The 24839-nt window shown below is 42.2% G+C and overlaps 6 protein-coding genes and 1 long non-coding RNA gene across 7 annotated transcripts; 4 read left to right on the plus strand and 3 right to left on the minus strand.

Annotated features, from left to right (window-relative positions):
• Window positions 1-1431: 1431 nt before the first annotated feature.
• LOC131881963 (uncharacterized) lies at window positions 1432-4336 on the minus strand. Its single transcript, XM_059229000.1, has 4 exons — window positions 4103-4336; window positions 3372-3534; window positions 2084-2199; window positions 1432-2013 (listed from the first exon to the last, which is right to left on the minus strand). The coding sequence occupies exons 2-4, from the start codon at window positions 3524-3526 to the stop codon at window positions 1583-1585; spliced, it is 702 nt and encodes a 233-aa protein (XP_059084983.1). The 5' UTR covers window positions 3527-3534; window positions 4103-4336; the 3' UTR covers window positions 1432-1582.
• Window positions 4337-4550: 214 nt separating this feature from the next.
• On the plus strand, window positions 4551-6730 carry LOC131882048 (uncharacterized). The gene is made up of 2 exons (XR_009373443.1): window positions 4551-4724; window positions 6327-6730. It is a non-coding gene; the product is annotated as an uncharacterized LOC131882048 (long non-coding RNA).
• LOC131881871 (uncharacterized) lies at window positions 4747-6711 on the minus strand. Its single transcript, XM_059228894.1, has 2 exons — window positions 6347-6711; window positions 4747-5273 (listed from the first exon to the last, which is right to left on the minus strand). Exons 1-2 carry the CDS (start codon window positions 6709-6711, stop codon window positions 4832-4834), a joined length of 807 nt encoding a protein of 268 aa, XP_059084877.1. The 3' UTR covers window positions 4747-4831.
• A 6774-nt stretch (window positions 6731-13504) lies between the features above and the next one.
• Window positions 13505-18188, plus strand: LOC131881689 (pH-sensitive chloride channel 2-like). Its single transcript, XM_059228665.1, has 9 exons — window positions 13505-13605; window positions 13701-14132; window positions 14198-14280; window positions 14349-14564; window positions 14626-14778; window positions 17208-17376; window positions 17462-17618; window positions 17691-17897; window positions 17971-18188. Exons 1-9 carry the CDS (start codon window positions 13535-13537, stop codon window positions 18154-18156), a joined length of 1674 nt encoding a protein of 557 aa, XP_059084648.1. The 5' UTR covers window positions 13505-13534; the 3' UTR covers window positions 18157-18188.
• On the minus strand, window positions 14775-17130 carry LOC131881782 (uncharacterized). Its single transcript, XM_059228778.1, has 6 exons — window positions 16898-17130; window positions 16670-16783; window positions 16124-16355; window positions 15756-16060; window positions 15265-15550; window positions 14775-15201 (listed from the first exon to the last, which is right to left on the minus strand). Exons 1-6 carry the CDS (start codon window positions 17057-17059, stop codon window positions 14834-14836), a joined length of 1467 nt encoding a protein of 488 aa, XP_059084761.1. The 5' UTR covers window positions 17060-17130; the 3' UTR covers window positions 14775-14833.
• Window positions 18189-19401: 1213 nt separating the features above from the next.
• On the plus strand, window positions 19402-22555 carry LOC131879177 (uncharacterized). Its single transcript, XM_059225427.1, has one exon. It carries the CDS (start codon window positions 19853-19855, stop codon window positions 22343-22345), a length of 2493 nt encoding a protein of 830 aa, XP_059081410.1. The 5' UTR covers window positions 19402-19852; the 3' UTR covers window positions 22346-22555.
• Window positions 22556-22563: 8 nt separating this feature from the next.
• Window positions 22564-24522, plus strand: LOC131879189 (ATP-dependent DNA helicase PIF1-like). Its single transcript, XM_059225435.1, has one exon. The coding sequence runs from the start codon at window positions 22569-22571 to the stop codon at window positions 24423-24425; it is 1857 nt and encodes a 618-aa protein (XP_059081418.1). The 5' UTR covers window positions 22564-22568; the 3' UTR covers window positions 24426-24522.
• The last annotated feature ends 317 nt before the right edge of the window (window positions 24523-24839 follow it).

A 24839-nucleotide genomic window follows, 5' to 3' on the forward strand; every position in this document is an offset into this window, starting at 1 on the left:
AGCACCTTCTTCCCAAAGCTATGGTGTGGAACAGATTGGTGGCTGGTTTCTTGCATTCTCTTTCATTCTTGATGACAACAAAGCAATCGACAAAGTTACAATAAAATTGCTGATCCATTTACTTCCATATCTCAATACAGTCGAACAAGAAAAAAATGATAATGGTACTCGGGAAAAGCAATACGACTTTTTTCGAGGTAGATTTTAAAGTCGTAATTGGACACTTAAAATCACTATGGTCTACAAAACAACAAATATGGACTTATTTGTACTTATCGAAACTAAGGATCATCAACATTGGAACAAGTTTCATGTCAGGAGTCTTCTTTAATTGGTCCAGGGTCTTTATAGCTATCTGAAAATGTATTGATCCACTCAAGCATTACATATATAAATGTGAAAAGGGGTTAAATGTAAAAACCTGAAAAGCTAGCAACTACTGATCTGTCGTTTTTGTGGAATGGAATATTTGCCCTATCCTCACACAGCCTTAAAAACCTGTCCCCTGTTTTATCAATACTGCTGCTTGAGTCGGTCGACAGCCTTGACCTTGCTGGATCAAAGACAATTTCCAGGAAATGCAATGCTAAGCTTAAAAAAATTACTGGTACTTCTTCACAGCTGTATGAAGTTTTTGTTGTTACCTGATTGCGCATGTTTATGTTGCCCTGAATTTGCGTTCATGGGTAGATTCCGATAACTTGTGAGTTAAAGTTTTCTGTAATCATAATTCTAAAGCAACAAGAACAATGATTTTGGGGTTCCTTTGAGAGTTGTCGCCTTTTGTTCGTGGAAAGGAGGGGCATTTCCCAATAGATTTCGATTTTTAAACATTTGCCCCCAAAAAAGTCTTTTGAAGCAATGAACATTTACCAACGCTGGCTCTTGCCAATATACTATTGTTCAAGATTTTGAGTGTTACCTTGAATCAATTGTAATTAAATGAAAGTTCAAAGTATGAATTTGAGCTTAAAAAATCAAGATATGAGTCTGCCCTGTGTTTCTTTCGTCGTTAACCTGCGTTTTCTTTTTTGTTTTCAAACCAATAACGAACCTATCCGCTCAACAAAAAAATCAGCCAGTTTTCGATTGGTAAAACCACCAGAGTAGGCGTATAAATAATTGCATCAAATTTTCACGAGTTATTTGTACTTTGTCCGTGCTTGTTTCAACTACGTAAAAGCACAACTTGAAAACAAATCATAACCGATTTTTTGTAACCCTAAGTCATAATCTGAGATATGGTTTTGACAACTGCTTTGGCAAAGGAGTGGTTTTAAATCATTACGAATCCCCTTGACATTGGTCTCTGGTAACTGTCACTTTGGTGCAAAATTTGCTCTTCCTTATCAAATAAGAATGATGTGAACTGTGCGCTTGAAATTAGTTCTGCGACTTTTAGTTGGCGAGGTTAATCACATAAAGCGTCAATGAAAAAGCTGGCATTTATTTCTGACTTATTTCTTTTTTACATGTAAAATCGTTATTTTGACAAAGGATCAGAATTGTTAGAAGACGACTGAGTATTATAATTATATTTAACATTACAAATTTTGACACTTCGATGCATGGCTGACTCATTTTACAATTTTTTGACCATCAATTTTATAGCCTCGTGGTTGTTGTGTTGAGGGAAAAGGACCTCTCCTTCTGGTTTGTATTTGTCGTACTTAATCTCGCTCAGGGTGTCGAAACCAATACGAGCAAAGATCTTTTGCGAGAAATAACTCGTAGCCTCCGTCACCATGACATTGAACCCTTTGGCTTTGACCACATCCATGATTTTGTAGGACAATCTAGTACCCAACCCAGGATATCGAATGCCCGAGTGTGTACACAAGATGAAGAACTCAGCATATCGGTCCACTTCATACTTGGCAAACAGATCCACGGACCCGGTCAGTTCCTGAAGAAGTTCGAGAATCTTGCCGAACTTCCGAGGGCGTTGGCCCCAACGCACGTTTTCATCCTTCTTTTCGTCGACATTGGATTCCTCTTTATCGTCGGATTCGGCTGGAAGTTCAAGTTCGATTTCAAATGGCCGTTTGGTTGGAGACTTGGCATGGATGATGAAAGTACTCACGTCTGCATTCGGTGCAAATGGCAACGCCAACAAGGTCGTTAGTTATTGTGTCGAACGCCATTAAAGATAGATTCTCCCGAATGTAGGCACGAACAAAGTTATCGAACCATAACATACTGAAAAGAACACATGAATCAGGGTGGTTTGCCTCTTTCATTACCGCGGTTGTCAAGGTTTTACCTAGTCTACATATTTGTTGAAAACCTTTCATTCACATCCTAACCACCTAAATGGCAAAACGAAAAATGAAAAGTTATTGAACCCGACAGAGAATGGCAAAAATAAAAATACGTTCTCTAAAAGTTTTCCACAAATTTGAGAGAAATATCTCGGTTGATGATCGAAACGCGAGAAACTTGTCACCACGCAAGGGAATATTTGATTCACTTTCGAAATAGGGTTGAGAAAGTTGTGTTTGATAATAAAGAAAACGCCCATGTCTTTTTCCGAAATTTGAATTGTTCAATGGAACATTTTTCAATGATAACGGAAAATTTGGACTGGGTTCAATGCTTTAGATTGCACACTCTATGTGAATTGATATCAGGATCACTAAATTAAACTTGGTGCAAGCCCTGCAGAATTTCAAGCCCAAGTCCGGTTTGACCAAACGTCCCATGGTCCTCTCAGGAACGTCAAACTCACGTGCCAACCCACAGACTGTTGTCTTTCCATCCTTCTCAGAAATCCTTGTTTGTACAGCCACCACAAAGTCCTACGTGCGATCTGGGCGAGTCCTGACCCTCTTTGGGACATTGGCAGTCCCCCTGTCCACAGTGGCATTGAAAGTTATGATGCGAATTTTGTTGGTGTTGTGCCCTGTGCGCACAACTCCAGAATCGCAAAATAAAAACCAGGATAGTCAGACGTATTTACTTTTTTGTTCCCTTTTTCCACTTGTTGCTTGTTTACAAATATGTTCAATCTACAGCACTGTCCCCTGGATCTCGCCCAAGTTGTAGAACATCTTTCAGATTGTTTAATGTACATAGATTGTAATGGTGATAGACTCTGATTTGAGAAACTGTTCGTTGTCATGGTAATAAATTTTTTTATCCAATATTGGTTCACGACAATAAAATACCTTTTATTGAGTTTGGGTGACATTAAACCACAAACCTACGCTTCGCTGTATTTTTCAACATATTAGACTAAATTGCAATTGCAACCACCAAAACAAACAACATCTATCTAACTTGATTGTCTTCGAACCTTTTTGACTTTTACAAATGATATGCTTTAAAAATTCAAATGTCCTTGGATTTGATCAAATTGAAGAATATCTTACCGGTAACCGGGTTCACAGAGATTGATCGCCACATTCAACGGCTCCAAAGGGATGAAATGTTGATTGACAAAGTCCAACATAAGGTCCTCGTCCTCTAGGCCTTTGGGCAGTCGGAACTCAATCCGGTCCTCCCAATCATTGACAGTCTTCGACATTTTTTAGTCTAGATCAACAAAAGTGTTGCCGAGTGTGAATGAAGTAACTTAGTTCCGCTTCCTAGGAATGCTTCCTATGAACTGAAGGCCCATCTATCCACCCATTTATCTCGTTCTTGGGATTGAGGATCCCCAATGGAAAAAGAAAACACCACAGTACATACTCGTAAGAGTTGAGAGTACCGATTTCCGCCCAAAAATGGGAAGGCAAGAGCGAGAGAGAGAAGAACGAAAATCTCGCAGTCTCCCTACGCCTTGTCACTACAATTGGATGCTGTCCAAAGGCAATTCCCGCAAAAGCACGACAATAACATATTGCTTTACGCACTTTGAGTACGCATTAATGTGTGATTACACTCGCAGACTTGTATTTTGAATACAAGTAAAATTTACTTACAAGGTGCCAAGACCTTCAAGTTTCTTAGGTTGAAGATTGACCATGTCTGAATTTGTTGAAAAATATTTACAGTGCATGGAGAGGATGCTATAATAAGGGCTTCCAATCTGAATTGATGCCTCCCAAGAGATTCATGATGACGCGAGAGTGTCGAGAATACTCGAGGAAAAATCACTTACCTAGTTATAACAACGGACTTTGAGCAAGACGTTTCTTGTGGATACAACCATTTGAGTACGCATTAATGTGCGACTACACTCGCATCTTGTCCTTTTTTGTCACAAAGGACATCAAAGTCACTTTCTCTCTCGTTCTGTCCGCGATTGGTTAGCAATTTTGTTTATCTTTGATGGAATAACAAGGAAGTGATGCTTTGCGTTGTCGTAGTCTATGGCTTAATCTTCAGTTTAGCAAGCTTTCCCAAGTTCCCTCCGCTACCGAGTAGAGCAAGCCTAGCTCAAGTTTGTCGGTGTGGTGCTCCTAAGCCAACAAATGCATCAAGAACTGCTGCTAGTGTACTTGCTGTGCAAAGCTGAACTATTCCCACATCTTCTCTCGCTCTGATCGAACTGAAGAGACCGATCCGTAGACAGACGTTAGGGAGGTTAGAGGATAGTGAATGAGGAGGATTGAGGATGGGAAGGAAGACAAACTCGGTCCTCGCCCTTAGCTGCTGCTTTTCCTTCTATTCCAGCTCCTCTCACTACCAGAAGACCAATCCCAACGACCGTACCTTGGCCTTGGTGGAAGGCCAATGGAACCAGGAAAGTACACTGGAAAGTGGCTCTTTCGTCTCTCCGGGTAAAATTCTTATGCCATGAGGCACTGTGTGACTTTGCTCCTTTATTACTTATTGCACGTTAGAAAGGATGGTTTTAAGATATATTGTATGAACTAAATAGAAATGGCTAGGCCTCTGTCTCTTCCTCTTGAAGGTCGATCTCCATTTGCTCGGGTGTTCGAAGATCAATGGCAAATTGGCCTCGTTTCTCCTTGCTCTTAGCGGTCTTGGAGAATTCCTGGAATGCCTTGGCCAAGGCGAAAGTCAGGCGACGGGCATTCAATCTGGAATCACACACATAACCATAACATTCAAAAGGCTGGTGGCGATCTGAGGTCGTCGCAATTGTTCCTCGGCTTGGAATGGAATCAGAGCTCTGTTCTTTAACCACTATCATGGCAAAGACACGCGTATAAACCAGGTCTTGTACACCGTAGGAGATGCAATCAATCGGGAAAGGTCCCTCCTCGAAATTAACGTTTTTATTTTGAGCCAATCCTTCGATTCGCACACCTTCGTCTGACACGTGCATTAAGAGGAAAGGCAATGAAGGTTTAGACCTTCCTGCTCTGAAAGAAAGAAAACAAATCTTAATCAACTTAAAGTTGGACGTGATTTATACATGGATAGGTCTCGTCCTTGAAAGCTATGCTGTCTGCATATAAAAAAAGCAATTGGGGTTGATCTGATGTTTTTAAATTCATCGCCCATGGCCCGCACAGCGAAAAAGATGATTAGCCATTCTTAGAGCAAAAAATTTTGTTGAGGGGTTTCTTATGACGGCAGAGAAAAAAAAGAACAGCTTGCTGATACAAGGCAACAGATGGCCAAAGGGGAGTCCCCCAAGGAACCATATTGGTCTCGGGAAAACGTTTTCGTGGCCATCCTTGACAATGAATATTGGGATTAGTTTGACTCTCTAGTCACCATCTCCAATCACTACCAGGTTGAACAACGGTATTCTATGTAATGCTAACGAATATTGGACATGAAACCGCACGTGTACGGCTTTCAAGCACCAATTTGCCACCATGATGGGACTCGGGAGTTGTTTGCTGTCGCTTTTACTTTTCACTTTCCTTGATTTCCCTTAGTCGCCATTGAAAGATTCGCATATCAACACCTTCAAAAGAACGCAAGCTAACCAAGTAAGCAGCCTTTGTTCAACAAATCTTTGAGTTGAATAATCATTCCCGTGATCTAGCATTACGCGGCCACCTGACTGTATCTGTTCTCGTAAAAATATTTCAACCTGGCAGGCACCTATTCAAGTTTTTCATCACCTTCAAGTTTGTCCCAATCCTTTTGTTGCTAATAATTTCCAGCTTCTCTTGCCCAACCCTGCCATTGAACGGCGATTAAAGAAGGTGATCTTTTCCCAATCAAAAGCCCATTTCAAGATTATTTGGTCGATATTTCTCTTCTTGCATTGCCATATGTGATTCATGATACTCGGCTAATTTGGAGGTCTAGCTAGCATTTATATTGCTTGTATACTCCGACGCCATCTGGAGCCATGTAAGGTATTGCTTGACAAATGACATTGATACCAAATCTTGGCCCTAGAGCTATTTTCCTACCTGAAAAAGTAATCCCACTGAACCTTTCAAAAACTATTTTAGATAAACGAAATAAGTCTTACCTGGCTTCCATAACCATATCGTCAACGGGTTTTCTCGTGTTCTTGATGCCCCAAAGTCCACCGGTGGATCGCTTGCCCAATCCTTTCACGGCAAACGTCTGAGGTAAGGTCACGTCCCCGGGATTGGTTGGCTCACTGGACACGTCCTCGGGAGGGTTGAGTGAGGGCACATTTTTGGCTTTATTCCCGCTCTTGGATGATTTATGCACTTTCAACTTGGACAAGTGCTGCGTTACGGGCACACTCGTGGTCTTGGGATTATCTGTCAGGATCGGCATGTTCTCCTTTACCAGCCCCGTGGATGAGAAATGTGTCTCCGACGAGTTATCCGGTGCGACTGAGGAGCCCTTCTTTGAAACACTCATGATGGCTCGCGCTTCAGTTCCGTTCAGTCCCAGAAGGCTCTTTAGTCCGTACGCCGATTTTCGCCCACCCGCTGACCAGCTGCCAGCCAACCAAACAACCAACCAACGGACAAGTGAAATTCAGGAGGCGCTTTCATTCAACGATCCCACTGAATGATTCCCTCGCCAGCTACCGCCCTATCTAAGGAACAAGAGTGGCAGTTATCAGTCTTTGATGACGATTGTATTGTTCGATATTGTGCGAAAAGAGAATAAAGGGAGCAGGATGAGAAATTGAGAGGAGGTCTGGGAAATGCAAACCTGTTAATGATGCAATCCATATGCATGGATCTCTTGCTCTGTTTGACGATTTGTAAAACCAGGAAAGAGTCAAATTGAAGAGTCATGGAGAACAATTAGACAGGAACACATGACTTTAGAATTGTTCTGGTTCACATCCGAAGCACAGTTGGCCGCTAGAAGTATCAACCTTTTTTTGTCCAATTGATTCGTTCAAGTGCAAACTTCGTTTACTATAAAAATCGAATTGCGAATAACGTATTGCGAGAACTGTTCGCCCAAATTTACTCCCCTCGTTACGTTAAGGGGAGCAAGCGATAATAAAGTTTTCAATTGCTTGATAACCTAGTTCAGGTCCTCATGGTATTCCTCGAGAACTTTGGGGAGCTTATAATGATGTTCATAAACCAAATCAGCAATCTAAACTACCTGTTGCATAGTAATAACATGAGTCCAACAGCATCTTAGGAGCGTATTACCAAATAACGACGGCTTGAAATTGTCGTCACGGATGAGTTGGACAACGGTTTCCTCTCTACTATCTTTCCATCTGCAGTGCACTACATACACGTACGTGACGACGTACGTAGGTAGACACCAGTACACGCACGTCGTACCTACGTGTCGTGTACATACTGTACATCCATACATTAGAAAGAGTGTTACACTCATCCCAATAGAGCTCATTTCCTCCGTTTGACGAGTTCTGGACTCCTTTCGTATATCAAAAGGAGCACTTAATTGATGGACGACAACTCTGGAATGAGCTTCCACTTTGGGATTACATGCCTTCATGGGCGTTGGTCTATCGGTTGAGTGATCCGTGATGATGATCTTGCCTACTTTACACCACATTGATTGTGACCCAATAGCCATAAATATGAGGGTGATTCGAATTTCCTGGACAGGAAAAGCAAATTCAATGGAGAAGGTATTGTTGGAAATTCGGGGCCATTGGAGCTTACCTGATGTTCGAGGATGATCCTAAAGCGTTGAAAAAGAGCTGATAAATACAAAAGTAGTTAGCATAGCTGAGCGTGTCTTTGCAATATCCAGGAGATAACAGAGATTACAAATTGAAAGATTTGACAATATCCGCAACGTCTGCTTATCATATCATGCATGTTCTTGGAATGCTGCAAATTACGTACGATGTGTAATTAGATGATCAAATATTTAGCATGATGGGTATTAAATGCAAAATATTCGTTGTCTATTTGGTTGCCATTACTACTCCTTTGTACAAAAGAGTAATATCACTTCTTTTTGCCACTCTTTTGGGAGAAATTTATGTTGGTTGTTGTAGGGTTAGAAATATCATATTATATTTATGGTAATGTCTTCATATTGATTTTATGTGCATGCCGCTTAAGCCGGAGAAGGGCAGAATCGAACTAGATATAATGAAAGTTAGGGATTTGACGATTTCAATAAGACACTAATCGCCAATGCAATGAACGAGGCCTCAATTCCTTGGGTGATATATATATATATATCATGCATCTCGCAAATAATCTTATAGCCCATCATCATGATTTGTTACTTTGATCCTTTTATGCCGTTTTGTTTTTGCACTAAGTAGATTCAGGACATGAACAAGGCAGTAGTAGCCATAGTACAACCATCTGCTACACTCCCTTACTCAAATGCACCCAAGGGCGAAAAAATCGCTCTTTTTCCTCAATTTCCAAATTTGATGAAAATAGGCATTTTAAGCAAAACCTACATACATACATAGATTTGAGGGAAACAAGCTCTAGATCTGAAACTGTTCCCAAATTCAAATTTTGATAAGACTCTCAATTCTTCTCACGTCATAACATCAAATAATTGCCAAAAAATTGATTTCGAACGTGGCAAGGTGCCACGAGTCGATCAATCCCGATTTCTTACTTAGGCTATCTATCAACGACAGAGCATCTGGCTGATCACTTTCTGTGCCTATCGAAACTATACTGTAAATTGGCGATGCGATACTTGGTTCCGCCGGCCAGCGCAAACTTAACCCGCCATCAACCCATCATAGCACCAATCAATTTCAAAGAGTAGCATTTGTTTAAGGCAATCTGTAATTTCTGTTGCATGAAAGAAACGTCTATTTTTTCATATTCTCACTAATGCACTTATATTCTGTCATGAATTGCCGAGATGTAAAAGGAGGACGACGGTAAATTTCATCTGAACAGTACAACACAAAATAGGGAGAATCTTAGTTTAGAGCGTGACGACAACTGGGAAGTTGGACATAGAGCCTTATGGTACGGGAAAAGGAACTATCCAGTAAAAATCTGCGGCGTGCGAGGGCGTGCCATGATGGCAGGTTCCAATGAATGAGGAAAGGAAGAAGGACGGGGCTCGTGTCAAAAGAGCCATAAGGCACGGACGAGAAATTTGGATCCGAAAGGAGCGAAGAAGGTAGATCGGAAGTTCCTCACATGTTGCATGCCACATGCCACAAGCAACCCAGACTTATCTGTCTCATAACCGTTTTTTTTTCAGAATGTAGATCTGAATTGGGTCAATGAGCGCCCAGAAAATACGGGTCAGAAATCGCTTTCATATAATCTCATACGTGGTTATGTATCTAGTAGCCATGGATGAAATTGAGTTTCAAAATCCAGGTAGACAGAAAACTTGGAAAGTAAGGTCACCACCAGCCATTTTCAAAACGTAAAAAGCTGGGTTTAAGCAAAAAGGCAGTCCTGGTTTGACACAAGAAAAAGAGGGTTACATTTTGAGGCTAACTAGCGGGTTTCCCAAATGTTTTTAGTGATTGTATATACCCCATATGCCATTGAAAATGTAAATTGGTAACTTTCCTAGTTGCAACCTCCAACTATCTATTTGATCCTATCAGAACTAGGCACCTAAGCTCTTACGTACATATCTGAGAGAATTATTCTGGGTCGCATCATTGACAAGTTTTTGAGAAATCGGCTAAATAGGATTCGACGAAGTAAGACTGGCTCATTCGAGAACATTTACGAATTTATTATATGCTTTATAAAATTATGACTGACAGACGTGATTGTTTAAAGCAAAACATGAACTGTAAAAATATATCATGACAATGCTTGCTTTGTAGGAGCTCTTGACCAACATGTTTGTAAATTTTCCATTTTCAAGGAATCGTCAATTTAAAATTGTCCTCCAGATAAATCCTAAGCTTTTTTCATGTTTTGCCCTCGCATTGTCGAATAATGGTCGAAAAGCAATTAATGCTGAATTAGGTCGTTGAATTCCTCCATGCTTAAACAGGTTCATGTCCTCTAGTCCGTATGATACGCACCTTTGTAGTTCGACAGGAATTCATGACATTCCTTTCTTAAACTTACTACAACTGGCTAAGAGTTTTCAACGTGAGATATTCAATCACATTTAGTTCAAAAAGGGCAAAACTTTAATAACATATAAAAAATAGGGTAAATAATTCAATTTTGCCGACTTTCTTACCGCTACTGGGATTGGCATCCCAGCAGCTCAAGACGGAAAACATGCGCTAAATTTACTTAACTTTTATTTATAAATATGACTTGATCAACCAACAAATTAGAGTTGGCTGATCTGGGTAACCCTTGAACATAAGTTTGATCAGGAATTTTCGTCAAAAACTTGTGCAAGTCTGACTTAAATCCTACCACTGGATCAACGCCTACAATGAAGTCCACCAAGGACTTCCTGAATATCAAGAAATTCTACAAGTTCGAACTTCATGATCTTCTCAAACACCTTCGAAATTTTCGAAGTGAGAGAAGTCGGCCTATAGATACTGGGGAGCGACTTATCTCCCCCTTGAAAATTGGAACAACATGAGTTAGCTTCAGAGAAGAGGGAAATTTGCCCTGATCCAAGATGCAATGCATCAAGTACGAGAAAACAGGAGCAAGAACCAGTGCACATCTCATCAGAAACTGAGATGCCACACCACCATATTTAATTGAAAGCTATCGACAGTATCCATTTTTAAACGTTTTTAATGAAAATCTCAAATACCAGGCAAAACAGTGAAATAAGTTTTCTTATGATTGTCTTTTCAATTGAACCAAAGTGATGAAATAATGAAACCTGATTTATGATAACTTAACCAATGAACTATCTAATCTACAATAAAACAAATGCTTCCAATGTTAAACCTTTTTTCTTCTCTTGGAATGGCATCTTAGCGAAGCAAAAGATCAAGTTACATTTAAAAGGAACTTTATGAAATTAATTAATTTTTTGAGCATTATTTTCAATACAAAACAAGTAGCACTATGACTACATTCGCATATCCGCTGTTGTAAACTAAATTGAATTCCTCAAATTCATTATTTTGATTGCTTAATATATGTCCTCCTCCTCCCAATTTAAGCACATTCATTCTGTTTTCAGGACTTTTTAACTACGTTTGGGACTGATATCTTTAGGTTAACACTTTATTTTATCACTTGGCCATTTACTTCGATTGATGCAGTTCTAGAAAAGAAGTAGTTAAAACATGGAAGGAAGAGTTTTTCCTTTTATTCATTTCCACTTGCTTGGCCAATATCTATCCAAATGAACTTGGTCAAGAATGGGCTAAATTAAGTGGAAAGTGCCAAGAAGCACAGTTGGTTAGCTAACTATAGAAAAAGAATTTAGATCAGAAAGTAAGAATAGAAATATTGAAGACAGTGCCACTTTCCCAGGCCAAAGGGTACAAAAGAGCATCCTGGCTCCTCAAAATGTAACAAAATTTGAACAATTCTGAGCCTCAGTATCAAATTTTATCGGCGAAACACGTTGACTGGAAAAAGCCAAATTTTAGGATTGTTACAAATAATAACCTAAATTTTGCGGATATGACACAAAAACATGATATTTTAAGATTGCATCAAAACTGGCAAATATTTCGCATGAATATTCAATTGAGTTTTTACCTAAAGGTTTTTTCCATGGAGTTACAAATTCCAGAGTTTGTTAATCAAGATGTGACAAATGACAATTTCTATTTCAATGGCACCCTTGTTAATTGTCAGCATGTGTGTTGTTCACACTCAGAGAGGGCAACAAAAATAGAAATAGTCCCTCATGCTTGGCAAGGTATTAAATAGTGAGCTAAAATACATTACAGGTGTTGCAGGGTATTTTTGTGGATTCATCCAATAGTTCGGATGATCGTGGCATCGTTTGGCTGCACCATTCTGAGTTGATTCGGCTAGTTTGCCAGTTATAAACCTTCTTTTTCGTTTGTTTTTTTGTAGAAAAAATTCTTTGAAGAAGGATAATGAAAAGTAAAATGGCGAAGCGCCTGTCAACAAAAGTCCTACAGCCAAGTCAAATGGGTGCACTAAAAGAAACGGAACCGCAAACCAACTCTAACTTTAATATGGAAGACCTGACAAAGAATGCATAAAGCTCAAAAGATTTAACCTGAACGAATTAATAGAAGGAGTGGATGGATCCTTCTTCTCAATTCCGCCCTTTGACCTCATCATGGTCATACACGTCTTGAAATCAAAAAACTCTAATCACGAAAGCTTCTTTTTACCAACCATAAAAAATGCTACAACTCTTGTTGGCCGGAGAGCCAACAAAAATAAGCCGACAAGAATGCGCTTTCCTTAAGTCTCAAGCCAGATGATTTGCCAACCATTTGCAATGGAGCTTGAGTTAATGAGTCTTTTCTATGGGAGTTATATCAGGCACAATTGGGTGTTATTTTCTTTTGAAACCTTTAGACGCAATTTTACACGTTTATTACATGATCTGTAAGTCATCGTTCACCCATGATGAAGCTGAACATGAAATTATGTTCAAATCAAAGTGTAATTTATGACCTTGTTGGAATTGATCTTCAGACTTCGTCGTTACACGTAATACATCCATGTCGTAAATGTGGCATAACTCCTGCCTCTACGTAAATACAAGAAATATATAATGGCATCAATAAACTCATCTGCGATTATCAGTGTGGCTGTGACTGTATGCGGAAGTCTCTGAATTGACGCAAAGCCGTGGATCTGAAGCCAATTTTAGGGTCCGATTGTTAAGATTTTACTCGAAAGCAGGATGTCATCGTGGCAAAAGGAAAAAAGTGGGGTGGAGAAGGGGAAAGCAAACCGGGTGGCTTAAGAGTTGCACGGGTTCGCTGTATAGTTCTCTACATTTTTATGCTTGAATCAGAGCTCAGCAATTTTTTATTCAGTATTTAGGTCTACATACTCAATTACATAGTTAGTGTACATACTTCAATGCAAATACCTTTGTGTCACCACTTTTAATAGAATCCCATGAAAAAGGTATAACATGGGTGGAATTGGTCTACGTGAATAGTGTAAACAAATCGCAAGCTCGTGCAGTTTGTTGTTAGCACAGCTTTAGAACCATGTACTAAAAATAGCCTGAAAGCTATTATAGCTCACAAAATGAAAGAGATTAAGCATTTCTAGGAAGGATTTGTATCATTGAACATCTCATAAAAGATATGTTAGCCAATCCTTATGTGTTTCTTAGAGGTCGTAAAAACGCAGGTCCTATATACAATTGAAAAGCAGGCACTTTTTTCAGTTTTGATCCAGTCATCATGCAGTCTACACAGTTCTTCTCAGTGACCAATATCCAAACAGTTTTCTGCCTAGTACTCCTCACACCTAGGTATGAAGTAGAATTTGATAATACCATACCACTCACCCTGCTATCACAATCAACAAAGCAATCACACCTCTTTTCCTTGATTGATCTCGCTTCAGGCTCACTTTGAGTCAAAACAATCCTAGCACCTCACCGGATGATGCTCAAGTCTTTGACGCCATTTTAACCAATACCAAATATGACCTGCGAGTTCCGCCGAAAAATACCAATGGAAAAGACGCGGTGGTGGTGAGAACGAGTGTTTACGTGTACTTTATGGGCCGCTTTGAGGCTGAACGTCTCGAATATGAGATGCAGCTCATGATTCGACACCGATGGACCGACCCTCGATTGTCTTTCCGTAACTCGAACATGAGTTTGGGGCAGAATTGGCTGTACGACAGTTTGGAAGGGGAAAGCTGGTTTACTGACCGAATTTGGACGCCCAACATCTTCATCGAAAATGAACAAGCCTCAAAGCTGACAGAGCTTCTTCGATCGAATATTTTCGTGCGAATTGGACGGGTTGGAAACGTACAAATGAATTACAGGTAGATGAAATTGAAGTAAAACTCTTTCAACGTCTATGTAATTTTCTTCGATTGGTATATTCCAGGGTGACTACGACTGTGTTGTGTAATATGGCGCTGCAGCGATTCCCTCATGACAGACAGGGTTGTGCTCTAAAGCTAGAAAGTTGTAAGTGCAACTTGTAAGACATCAGTTTGTGGATGACAGTTTTTTGACACTTGTGTTAATTTTTTTAGGGACCTTGAATGCCAACGACATGTTGCTAGAATGGGAGCCTCGGAACCCAGTCGAAATCAATGACTTTATTGTACCAGAGTATTCCTTGATGTCATCTAAAACCTTTGAGAGGTTGTCGTGCTACAGTGAGGGGTTTCCTTCTCCACGATATTCCGATGAACCAAAGATTAGCCTCGACGGGTCCAACAACGGAAGCATGTGCAGCGCCACCAGCCGTGAGTGAGACCATCCTTATTCCTCCTTAACCAATCTCATCCCCGATCATTTTGTTTCTAGGAAACTATAGTACCATTCAAGTCAGTTTTGTCCTTCAGAGACAAGTGGGACACTACTTCTTGGATTACTATATTCCAAGCATCTTGCTAGTGGCCATGAGTTGGGTAGCTTTCTGGTTGGATCCAAGTGCGGTTCCAGGGAGAACCACATTAGGTGAGACCACTAATTTTATTCAAAAGCGTGTCAACTTTAAGACCTAACAATTAGATTAATTGATCTTGAGTGATCCCCGTCGAGGGTGCAGTTTCGGGGAAGAATGAGGGGAAAACCTTCGGGATCCCAGGGCAAACACTTCGCGATGAGATTTCCGGAGCAAGTAGAATCGCCCTTTTTTGTGAAGAGCGAAGTTTTCAAACACCACAGGGCCCACCAACAATTCCCATCTCCGCTCCAAAACAAGATCTTGGATCTTCACATCAAATAAAGCATAGTCTTGGCTTTTGGATGCAAATCCGTCCATCATGGTCCACATGACGTAACCACCGGGTCTAAGAACGCGTAAGAGCTCTTGAAAGGCTGAGGGCATCATTTTTCCGGGGGCGAACCCGCCCGCCGTTAGCACAATGTCATAGCTCTCTGGAATGGAAAACAGGTTGCAGTTTGGAACACGGACCAAAAGATAATATTCCATAGATTTACCGTCGTTGACAGGAATGGAGCCCAGTTCATCCACTTTACCCAAAATGTAATTCCGGTAGACTCTGCCATGACCTCTGATATTATTGAGGGTCTTTAATTTATGGTCCAGACCATCCACATTAACGTAGCCATGGTTACTCAGATCCATGCCAACCAAACCGGGTGCGGCGGTGTAGCAAGAAATGTCAAGAATTTCCACGTTTCGAGGCAGAGCTAATTTATAAAACGCCTGGCAAAGCTTCAAGTGGCCAGAATATTGGCCAACCATTACCAGATCTTCTTCGGACTGAAAGATTTGATAACATTCTTTTGTGAATTGATACAAGTATTTTCTTAGCCTTTTTATCGTTGTCAAGGAGGTCAAGATGTAAGTGGTTTCGATGTTGAATATGAGAATACAGAATGTTTGTTCTGTTGCGATTCGGAACATCGAATTATCTAGCAACCTTTTTGAAGGGTGATCAAACGAGTTTATGTTTTTCTTCCCTTACCCGGTCACTCCAATCATCCAAGCAATGTTGCTGTTGAAGTTCATCCAGACGATCATGCTTGATGCAATCCACGACATCTGACTGAGCTTCTCCTGGCAGGGTTGACTTGAAATCCTCGGTGTCGATTCTCTTCACCAAATACAGCAATCCCTCCAAATCCGAATGAGGGTCTCTAAAATTCTCAGCCCATTTCATAGCTACACATTTGCCAGATTTCTCCAAGGCCGAAATATTGTCGTCCAGTAATTTATAATCGGATATTTTGGAGTGCAAATCCGCTCGGATACTCCACAAAAGGTGACCATCTGAGAATACGTGCTCTTATTCACCCGACCTTTTTTATACCGCTTTCTCCGCTTTTTTTTTACCTGGTTTGGTTATTCTTAGCAGTTCATTGAAAGCTTTGGGAGTCATTTTGGAAGGACAGAAACCCCCCACCATGACCACTGCATCGTAAAGGTCGTCCTTCAATCCGGTTGAATTGATTCCTCCCACAGTCTTCGGAATACATGTTCGATAAAGATTTGACTGAATCAAACGTTTCAAATCGTCTGGGTTATCTTCGATGGCGTCAATATTACCATAACCCTTGGTTTGGAGCTGAAACGCAAGATGGGAGATTCTCTTAAGCTTTTGCGCAATGTGAAGCAAAAATAAATCAAGGCATTATAGTGGTAAAACGGAGGGTAAAGAGACAAAGTCTCTCACACCAGGAGATTAAAACCATTAGTAATGATCTAACGATCATTTGACAGATGAGCCCTGGCTGAGAAGATTTCGCCACATTTTCTCGACTTTTCTCATCCAATCCAGCATCATCAAGAGAGAATCGTACTTGACTCTCAAGAATGAAAACAAGACATTACGACCCTGTTTTTGTCCCTTTTTTATTTTTTACATTCCAAATGACTTACCCTAGCCGATAGCAATCCGGGTCCAGGTGAAGGGTCAAGGATTTCCGAGGCCTTGGGAAGGTTCAATCTGAGGAACTGGTTCGCCACATGCTCCACTCCAATGTAGTTCTCATACTGGAAATCAGGTCACTTGAGTAGATTAGCGAAGAGCGACAAAAGGTGGGAACTGAGAACCAGCCAAGGTTTTAATTGGCTAGAATGTGTGTGTGTGTGTGTGTATGCGTCTACCTTCATCTTGTTGTCTTTATTGAAGAAATCTTCCGTTAAGTCTGCAATGGCCTGAGACAGGCTTGCAACATTTAATGCGTCTCGAGTAGACATCTTGATCGTTTCAACATTCGCTGACTGTTCACTCACAACTGAGAAAAAAACACATCCCCGCATGTCCATACATTGAACATGGGGTTGTAGGTGAATAGAACGGTCAGGACCGGTTTGGCCGACAAACACGTTGCTACGAAGGCAGGAACGAGTTTGGTCGTCAAGTGTCGTTATCTCTTGGATTGAAATCGTCTCTGTTTCTTTCTTTGGTCTCTAGGTACGGCGACTTGGCTCACCTTCATAACATTGACCCATAACACGGGCAATGATCAACTCCCCAAAGTCAGTTACATCAAGTATCTCGATGTCTGGTTTCTCGGATGCACGGTTTTCATTTTCTGCTCGCTCTTGGAGTTTGCCATTGTCAATACCATTTCGAGGCAGAAGTGAGTTCATTTTTAAACCACCAACACGTACCTTTTCAATTCAATGATTTCGAAGACAACTCTTCAAACTGATCATGTGTTTTAGACGGACGGTTGCGGTGAAGAATTTTAGCGCCAAGAACATTTTGAAAGGCGCTGCCACCGTCCTAAATACGCCCATAATCAGCAGAAAGAGTGCACCGGTCACACCCGCCAATCCTAGGCGGAAAAGTGACACGACCCTGAATATGTCTTTTGAAAACGTAAGTGAATTTAATATTCAGCAGATAAGGTAATGTGTGTAATGTCAACACGTTCTACACTTGTGATCTTAGGTCAACCAACTGACCACGTCCACAATCGACAATCAACTATCGGTGCGATCAATGGATGACATATTTGCATTACAAAGAAACCACGAATTGACTTCGTGGAAAAACGACGGAGCATCATTTTCTGAGGTCTCGATTCCAGTTCCACGAACTCCTCCCTATCAAAACGGAACATCAATTCCCTCTGAAGGGGAGGAGAACGAAGTCAAGGTGATTAGTACAGACACGCTCGTTTAAACCCAAGGGCGAAACCAGATTGTATTATATTATTGATTGTTTTCAGGGGCCTTTGGACTACTTCAAAGATATGTCAAGTGAAGAAATTGCATTGTGGATCGATGGCAAAGCGAGGTTTTTGTTTCCGGCCTGTTTTATACTTTTCAATTTGGGTTATTGGTTCTTTGCCTTCCGACTGGATTGTCTGATTGGAAAAGCCTGCGAGGAAGTGGACTCGCACACTCATTTTTGATCTTGAAATAAATATCATAATCTCTGTAGGTACTTTGAAACTTGCTTCATGATTTAGGCCTTCAATTCCTTATCTCCTTTGGATCGTCAAGTTGACCCAGATCATAAACATTACCTGATTGTTGGTTGGAAAAAGCAAGGAAAACAATCTGAAGACAAAGTTTCCATTATTTAAACTCCGTAGTTGATATTGGTGGCAGGAAAAACACAAGTCATCATGAGTTCATCCTCTTATTCAGGTTAAGAAGCCAATTTCCAAACATTGCTTATAAAATTTCCCATCGATGACAAGTATAACTATAATTGTCTAATGCATTCCAAAACGTTGTTAGTACTTAATGTACTTTTCAAAAAGTCTGAAAGAAATAAGTTGTTTTGAACTGGACTTAGAAAAGTAGTTCATGTTTGGATAATATAAGATCGGAAAATGTTTCAAACTAAAGCTAATTCCAGCCCATGATGTAAACTCAAATGTTGTTTCAAAGCTGGCAACTATTTTTGGGCAAATGTGTTTTGCGATTATGTTTTTGTTCTGGCCCTGGGCGCACTCTGGTACAACTGAATCGAGTTGTCTTGCTGGGTTGGATGGTTGGGTTCCCGTCGGATGTGTATTTTATTTTTGAAAAAATCCAGATTTTGGAATCAATGAGTGCCTTCAGTGAAAACAATCAAGTGAATTAGCAGATGTGCTGTAATTTATTTTCGAGACACTTTCGTAGAAAAGTCCTAGATGACCTAAGAACTGTTATTTGTCCGGACAATTTGTCCAAATTTCACAACGAAATTTGGTAGAACCCCGTTTCAAGAGATAGTTTATCGGATTTATAATTTTAAAGAACTCGATGAAGAAAAGCGTAATATGATTAAAAACAAAATATAAAATAAATAACTTTTGCTGGAGGAGGCAACCAGCCGAAATCTTATTGACAATCACATGCTTACTTTATTAAATCTCACCCACGTTGTAACAAAGTAGTTTTGCCCCATTGAAATTATTATAGGTTATTACACTTTTTGCCCCAATGCCACATTTTCAGGTTACCCTATGCCTTCTCGATGCTGAGGGTTTTTTGAAGATTTTTATGGTGGTCATTGGGCATTTCATGACCATTTTATTTCACCTCTGCGCCTGGACTTTGGGCAAGCAATTAGCCAAAAAGGCCCGTGGTCCAACAACAGCTTTCGTCAACGCAGCTCGAGCGTCATTGAACGGGTAAATCCGCCAAACTAACTCGAAGCAATTGCGCTTTAAAAGTCAAATGTGTTTCTGAGGCATGGGACATGGGTCATTGTTTGAACATTGTGGTGTTTTTCATGGACCCTTTATTAACGCGACCATCAAAATGATTCTGCCAGATCGGGCAACAATAGCCGCCCGAGTTTGTTTGTGGGTGGGCCAGCGCTCTGGCCCCAGCCCAGCCAGGCATGGAGTCGGCTTGAGGCTTCAACCTGCCTTGTTCTGCCTTCGCCGCCTGAATTCAAATATGGGCGCCATCTCAGCTTCTTTCGTCGGAATCAACCTTAACCGTACCTAGTACCTCGAGACTAAAGTAACTGTTCCCTGAACCATCCAAGCGCCAACTGACAACTGAACTGAACAGAACTGACCTGACAATCGCCTTCGGTCAAAGTGGGTGAGAATCGTGTCCGTGGTGTGCATCGCGTCAACCATTGCCTTCGCCGAGCCTATTGCCATTATGACGGGGTCGGGCCCAGAGCCGGCGGAATGGGCGTGTCTCCGACGGGAGGAGCCGGATTTGTTCCACTCCTTGGTGAAAATGCACCTGTCCATTCTCCTGGATTTGGCCACCGACGATTGCGATTGTAGTCATATCCACGGCCACGCCCACTCCGTCGGTGGTAGTACACCCGGCGGGAAAGAGGGTGGCGTGTTCAAGCGTCGGATTTTCACGCCCAAGAAGAGGAGCAGCCACGCCTCACATGTGGGCGTGATGGAAGGCGCCGCGCTAACTTTGGAGGGCGTGTGTCAGGTCTATCAACTCATCGCCTTTTTGCAGCGAGACGCCCATTTGCGGGTGGAGGGCGTGTTCCGGAAGCACGGAAATCTGAAGAAGCAGCAATTGTTGAAGGATCGGCTCAATCGGGGCGTGTCCATGGATCTGGATGATGGCACGTTCTCGGTGCATGAATGTGCGGCCGTCTTGAAGTCGTTTCTAGCCGAATTAGCCGAACCGCTCTTGACGGACGCCCATTACCAGGCCCATTGTCAAGTGGCTCAGATGGGACGCAGTGCGGGTCCGGATGGCCAAGAAGAAGTCAGGGCCAAACGGATCCAGTGTCTGCAGCTCTTGTTCCTGTTGATCCCCGAGGCCAATTACAGTCTGCTGAAGGATCTCTTGCCGCTCCTGCATAAGGTACATAATCATAGCCCCAAGAACTTGATGCCGGCTCAAAATTTGGGCACCATGTTTGCCCCGCTGATTTTGTGTCCCCGGAAGTTGTCGGCCGAATCCATGCAATCCAACCACCAACTGCTGTCCGAAGCCGTGGCTTTTATGATTGAAGCTGGTCCTCGGATATTGTTTGAATTGCCCGTGAAGTTGCAAGAGGATATCAAAAGCCACATTCGACAACGCCCCCACCGCCAAGTGACGCCCAAGAAGCATTACTCTTCAGATGATAAGCCTCAATCGCCCGTGGTCAACACCATTTTCACGTTTGTGGATCGCGAACGCACCCATCGCTTGGCTCACGAATTCTCATCGGAATCGGCCATCGCCGAGCTCTACGCCCATATCCAGAGTATGCCCGAGTCTGCCCAAAAGAAACGGTTGGTGAACAAGTTGAATGATGCCAATGGCCATGGTACTCCGGGCATCATTCGAAGTGGTGCCAATCGATTAAAGAGCGGAGGTGAAGGTATTCGTAATCTGCTCACGCCTCGACGATCCAATAAAGTACCCGAGCCCAAAATTGGACGCAATGGTAGCTACAGCTTCAAAACGCCTAATCAGCCCAGGCAAATCTTGCACTCGTCCTTCCGGCGACAGATACCCGAAGATCACACCAATCAAAAGCTTCTTTCACCGCAATCTTCTCCCGCTATTCTTGTGTCACCCGAAACGATCGACTCGATTGTTAAGAAAAACGAAGACAATCTAGACGGCAGTTACGTGGCGCCATCCACGCCGTTGAGGACGTTCCGGTCGGCCCCGCCCCCGGTACCAGAAAGGGTGAGTTCGTTGGAGTCCACCGAAGATTCCCCGATAACCACATGTACCCAAAAAATGTCGTTGGAAATGAAGGAGAGTATGATGACCCCACGTTCTCGTAAGCCTGTGCTCTCCGTTTCGACCGTGATTCTAGAGCCAGAGGACTCAGAGTTCAAAGTGCCCCCCTCGAAATCGGATCTCGATGGGCCATGTCAACCTCAAAAGTACAACGAGGATGAGCCGGACCTTGTCCATGGAAGCCCAGCCAAGCATGGGCCATCCTCCTCCGATTCCGATTCCGATGACTATTTCGCCTCATTAGAAAGTGATGAGGAGTCGCCCAACAAATCCGTGGGCGAGTCTATTCGCTCAGAAAAAAGTATCCTCGCGGCAGAAAAGGAAGATAAAAGTAAGGTTTACACCTCGCGATCCCTGCGCCAAGAGTTTCACCGATATCTCGAAGAAAATGACATCATACAGACCCCACCCCAAGAAACAGCCTCTAATCCTGCTAATGACTCTTCCGTTTCTGTGACATCTTCAGTTATCAGTCAAGAAGCCCGGCTGCTTCTGAATGGCGAGCTCTCACTCTCCGACTCCATGCAAGCGGTTTTGGACGGGGATAATCCCAGTGACTTGGACAAATCCCAAACCGACGAAGAAGTCGGAGAGGATGACGAAATCGTTGTGGTGAACCCGAGTGTCCTTGTCCCGATCAGTGTGGATAGCTCTTATAGCGATAAAGAGAATGATTCCAGCTACAATTCGGCCCACTCCTCTTCGGATGTGTCGAGTTACTCTTCAGCGAGTACCCTTCCCTACACTAGCCTTCCCACTGACATCCCTCTTCCCACTTTCGAGAATCGTCGGAAAGAGATCGCCGTGCAGCACTTGGAAGTAACGGGCTCGAACAACCGTAAGCGAAGATCTCTGACTGAAACGGGAGACTTGAACCCCATTGCACGACGAAAAACCATCCCTGGCAAAAGAAACATCTACTTTGAAACGGATCTGTGAGGCGAGAAACGATTGGTAATCTCGTGGCAATATCATTCATTCCAAACGAAGATTTTGTACATATCTATTGATCTACCTTGAAGAACTCTGTCCCTATTGTTGAATATTTTGGTATTCCAAATATAAAAAGAAGCTCTTGACTTGTTCACTTTCCTTGCGTAGTCATATCTTCTAAAGATATCTCAACCGGATTCTTGTTGCTTTTTCAGATTCCCTTGCCACAATGAATGCTCCAGTCATTAAGTGTTCTCTGATCCTTGAAAAGACATGTTTGCATAGTCAAGCCTCGTTGGGCAAAGAAAACCTGAAAACAGTTTCCTTGTCATTATTGAGGAACGAGTTCCAGGAAATAATATTGAAGATCCAAGAGAAGGCGAATAAGGAGCGAAAAATTCTAGTCAGACAAGACCAATTAAGCGTCCATCGGAAGTTCGTGAGGGAAGGCAAGCTGACAATTCTAATCACTGATCAAGGACTTGGACTATTCATCGCCAACGCTCCTCCGCACGAGTTGGTTCAATTCGTGAAAACCTTCGCTGCCAAATTAGCCGGAAATAAACTCAAACCTCTCATTAGTTCCAGACAAAAACTCTTATCGAATTTGCCGTCAGTCGTTCAAGATATTAGCCCAATCACCGTGAAAGATGTGCAAAACCTCAAGAAAAGTGAAAGTAATCGTCAAGGGCTGTTGAAAATCCAGATGGACTCTCCCGTGTCCGCTCGCAAAACCACCATCAAACGAAGTCGTTTGACGTTGAACGAGAAAGAGAATGACGAAGAACAGAAACCGTGCTCCAAAAGTCCTCGTCTGGAGTTGAAGCGGACCACATCTAGATTGGAGCTCACGACCGAGCAAAAAGGCGTTCTGGAGGTTGTAAAATCAGGACGGAATGTTTTCTTCACCGGTGGGGCCGGGGTTGGCAAGAGCTTCCTGATTAAGAAAGTGATCGGGGCCCTTCCACCCGATAGTACTTACGTCACAGCTAGCACGGGTGTGGCGGCCTACCACATTGGTGGCATGACCTTGCACGCCTTTGCCGGAGTTGGGAGTGGTCAGGCAAGTTTCGACAAATGTCTGGAATTGGCTCGCAAACGTAAAGGGAGCAACGATTGTTGGCGGAAGTGCAAGCACCTGATTATTGACGAAATCTCCATGGTCGATGGGCGGTTTTTTGAGCTTCTTGAATCCATTGGACGAGCCATGAAGGGCAATAAACGGCCTTTTGGTGGCATTCAGTTGATAGTGGCCGGGGATTTCCTTCAATTGCCTCCGGTTTGTAAAGGACGGGACGTGAAACGACATTATTGCTTCCAAACTAATGCGTGGAGGCAAACCATGCATGTGAATATTCAATTGACCACAGTCAAACGACAGAATGACGAGAAGTTTATCGAAATCTTAAACAACTTGAGGAGAGGCCGTTGCAGTGAAACTGAAGCGAGTATATTGAAGGCCACGGCCAAAAATCCCATCGAACGTGACGGCATCATAGCTACGAAACTGTGTACGCATACCCAAGATGTGATCAAGATCAACAACGATCAGCTGGCCAAACTTCCTGGCTCAATGCAAGTTTTCAATGCCGTTGACAGTGACCCGGGTTTGTCCACCATTTTGGATAATCAGCTCCCTGTTTCTGCCAAAATAGAATTGAAAATTGGTGCACAAGTCATGCTCATGAAGAATCTTAATATCCAAAACGGCCTAGTCAACGGTGCCCGCGGCCGTGTTGTGGCCTTTGACCGCACATCAAATTGCCCTGTCGTCCAATTTGCTTGTGGGGTCAGTGAGACTATTGCTAATGAGAAATGGACCGCCAAAATGGCTGGAGGCACGTTGCTCACCCGAAAGCAACTCCCCCTAAAACTGGCATGGGCGTTTTCGATTCACAAATCCCAAGGGATGACTTTAGATTGCGTTCAAATGACACTTTCCAAAGTCTTTGAATGTGGTCAAGCTTATGTGGCCTTATCGAGGGCCAAAAGCTTGGATACGGTGCAAATACTGGATTTCTCACCCAGATGCATTCAAGCAGATTCCTTAGTACTAAAGTATTATCTTCGGTTACAAATGTCATGATTTACTAATAGTGTAATTCTTTTGTTGTAATATCTTACTATTCCCTTTTTTGACCTGTTTGTTGACCTCTGAATAGATGCGCCTTTGTAGACTCTGATATTTCCAAGATTATGAGGTTGCGTGACTCTACGAATCTCTTTGTTAACAAATTTAGATTGCGTGATTTTCGTAATTAGTTGCGCGATAGCCCATCCGACGTCATTCATTAAACAAATGCCAAGGGAGAACACACAATAACAAATGCCTTGGCCCCCCATTCCCAGCAGTGGAATTGACATCAACCACGCGTCATCAGTTTGATATTGATCACCTATCATCAGATTGTTAACAATCCCCTATCATATTGATCCCTGTTCCGTTTAAGGATGAGATTGAAGGTCTCTCTTGTCCTAGAAAATTACATGATTCCCGTAA

Source organism: Tigriopus californicus, chromosome 1 (genome assembly GCF_007210705.1).
Source record: "Tigriopus californicus strain San Diego chromosome 1, Tcal_SD_v2.1, whole genome shotgun sequence".
Taxonomy (NCBI): Eukaryota; Metazoa; Arthropoda; class Copepoda; order Harpacticoida; family Harpacticidae; genus Tigriopus; species Tigriopus californicus.

Excerpts from the sequence above, each read along its gene's own strand:
- LOC131879177 (XM_059225427.1), top strand. The coding sequence starts at position 19,853 with ATGACGGGGTCGGGCCCAGAGCCGGCGGAATGGGCGTGTCTCCGACGG.
- LOC131881689 (XM_059228665.1), top strand. The coding sequence starts at position 13,535 with ATGCAGTCTACACAGTTCTTCTCAGTGACCAATATCCAAACAGTTTTC. Across the intron at positions 14,281-14,348 it reads TGCTCTAAAGCTAGAAAGTT|GGACCTTGAATGCCAACGAC; the intron begins GTAAGTGCAACT and ends TAATTTTTTTAG. Across the intron at positions 14,779-17,207 it reads TCCAGGGAGAACCACATTAG|GTACGGCGACTTGGCTCACC; the intron begins GTGAGACCACTA and ends TTTGGTCTCTAG.
- LOC131879189 (XM_059225435.1), top strand. The coding sequence starts at position 22,569 with ATGAATGCTCCAGTCATTAAGTGTTCTCTGATCCTTGAAAAGACATGT.
- LOC131881871 (XM_059228894.1), bottom strand. The coding sequence starts at position 6,711 with ATGAGTGTTTCAAAGAAGGGCTCCTCAGTCGCACCGGATAACTCGTCG. Across the intron at positions 5,274-6,346 it reads GATATGGTTATGGAAGCCAG|AGCAGGAAGGTCTAAACCTT; the intron begins GTAAGACTTATT and ends TCTTTCTTTCAG.
- LOC131881963 (XM_059229000.1), bottom strand. The coding sequence starts at position 3,526 with ATGTCGAAGACTGTCAATGATTGGGAGGACCGGATTGAGTTCCGACTG. Across the intron at positions 2,200-3,371 it reads CTCTGTGAACCCGGTTACCG|TATGTTATGGTTCGATAACT; the intron begins GTAAGATATTCT and ends TGTTCTTTTCAG. Across the intron at positions 2,014-2,083 it reads CATTTGCACCGAATGCAGAC|CCGAATCCGACGATAAAGAG; the intron begins GTGAGTACTTTC and ends TTGAACTTCCAG.
- LOC131881782 (XM_059228778.1), bottom strand. The coding sequence starts at position 17,059 with ATGGACATGCGGGGATGTGTTTTTTTCTCAGTTGTGAGTGAACAGTCA. Across the intron at positions 16,784-16,897 it reads ATAAAGACAACAAGATGAAG|TATGAGAACTACATTGGAGT; the intron begins GTAGACGCATAC and ends CCTGATTTCCAG. Across the intron at positions 15,551-15,755 it reads TGGATGATTGGAGTGACCGG|TCCGAAGAAGATCTGGTAAT; the intron begins GTAAGGGAAGAA and ends CAAATCTTTCAG.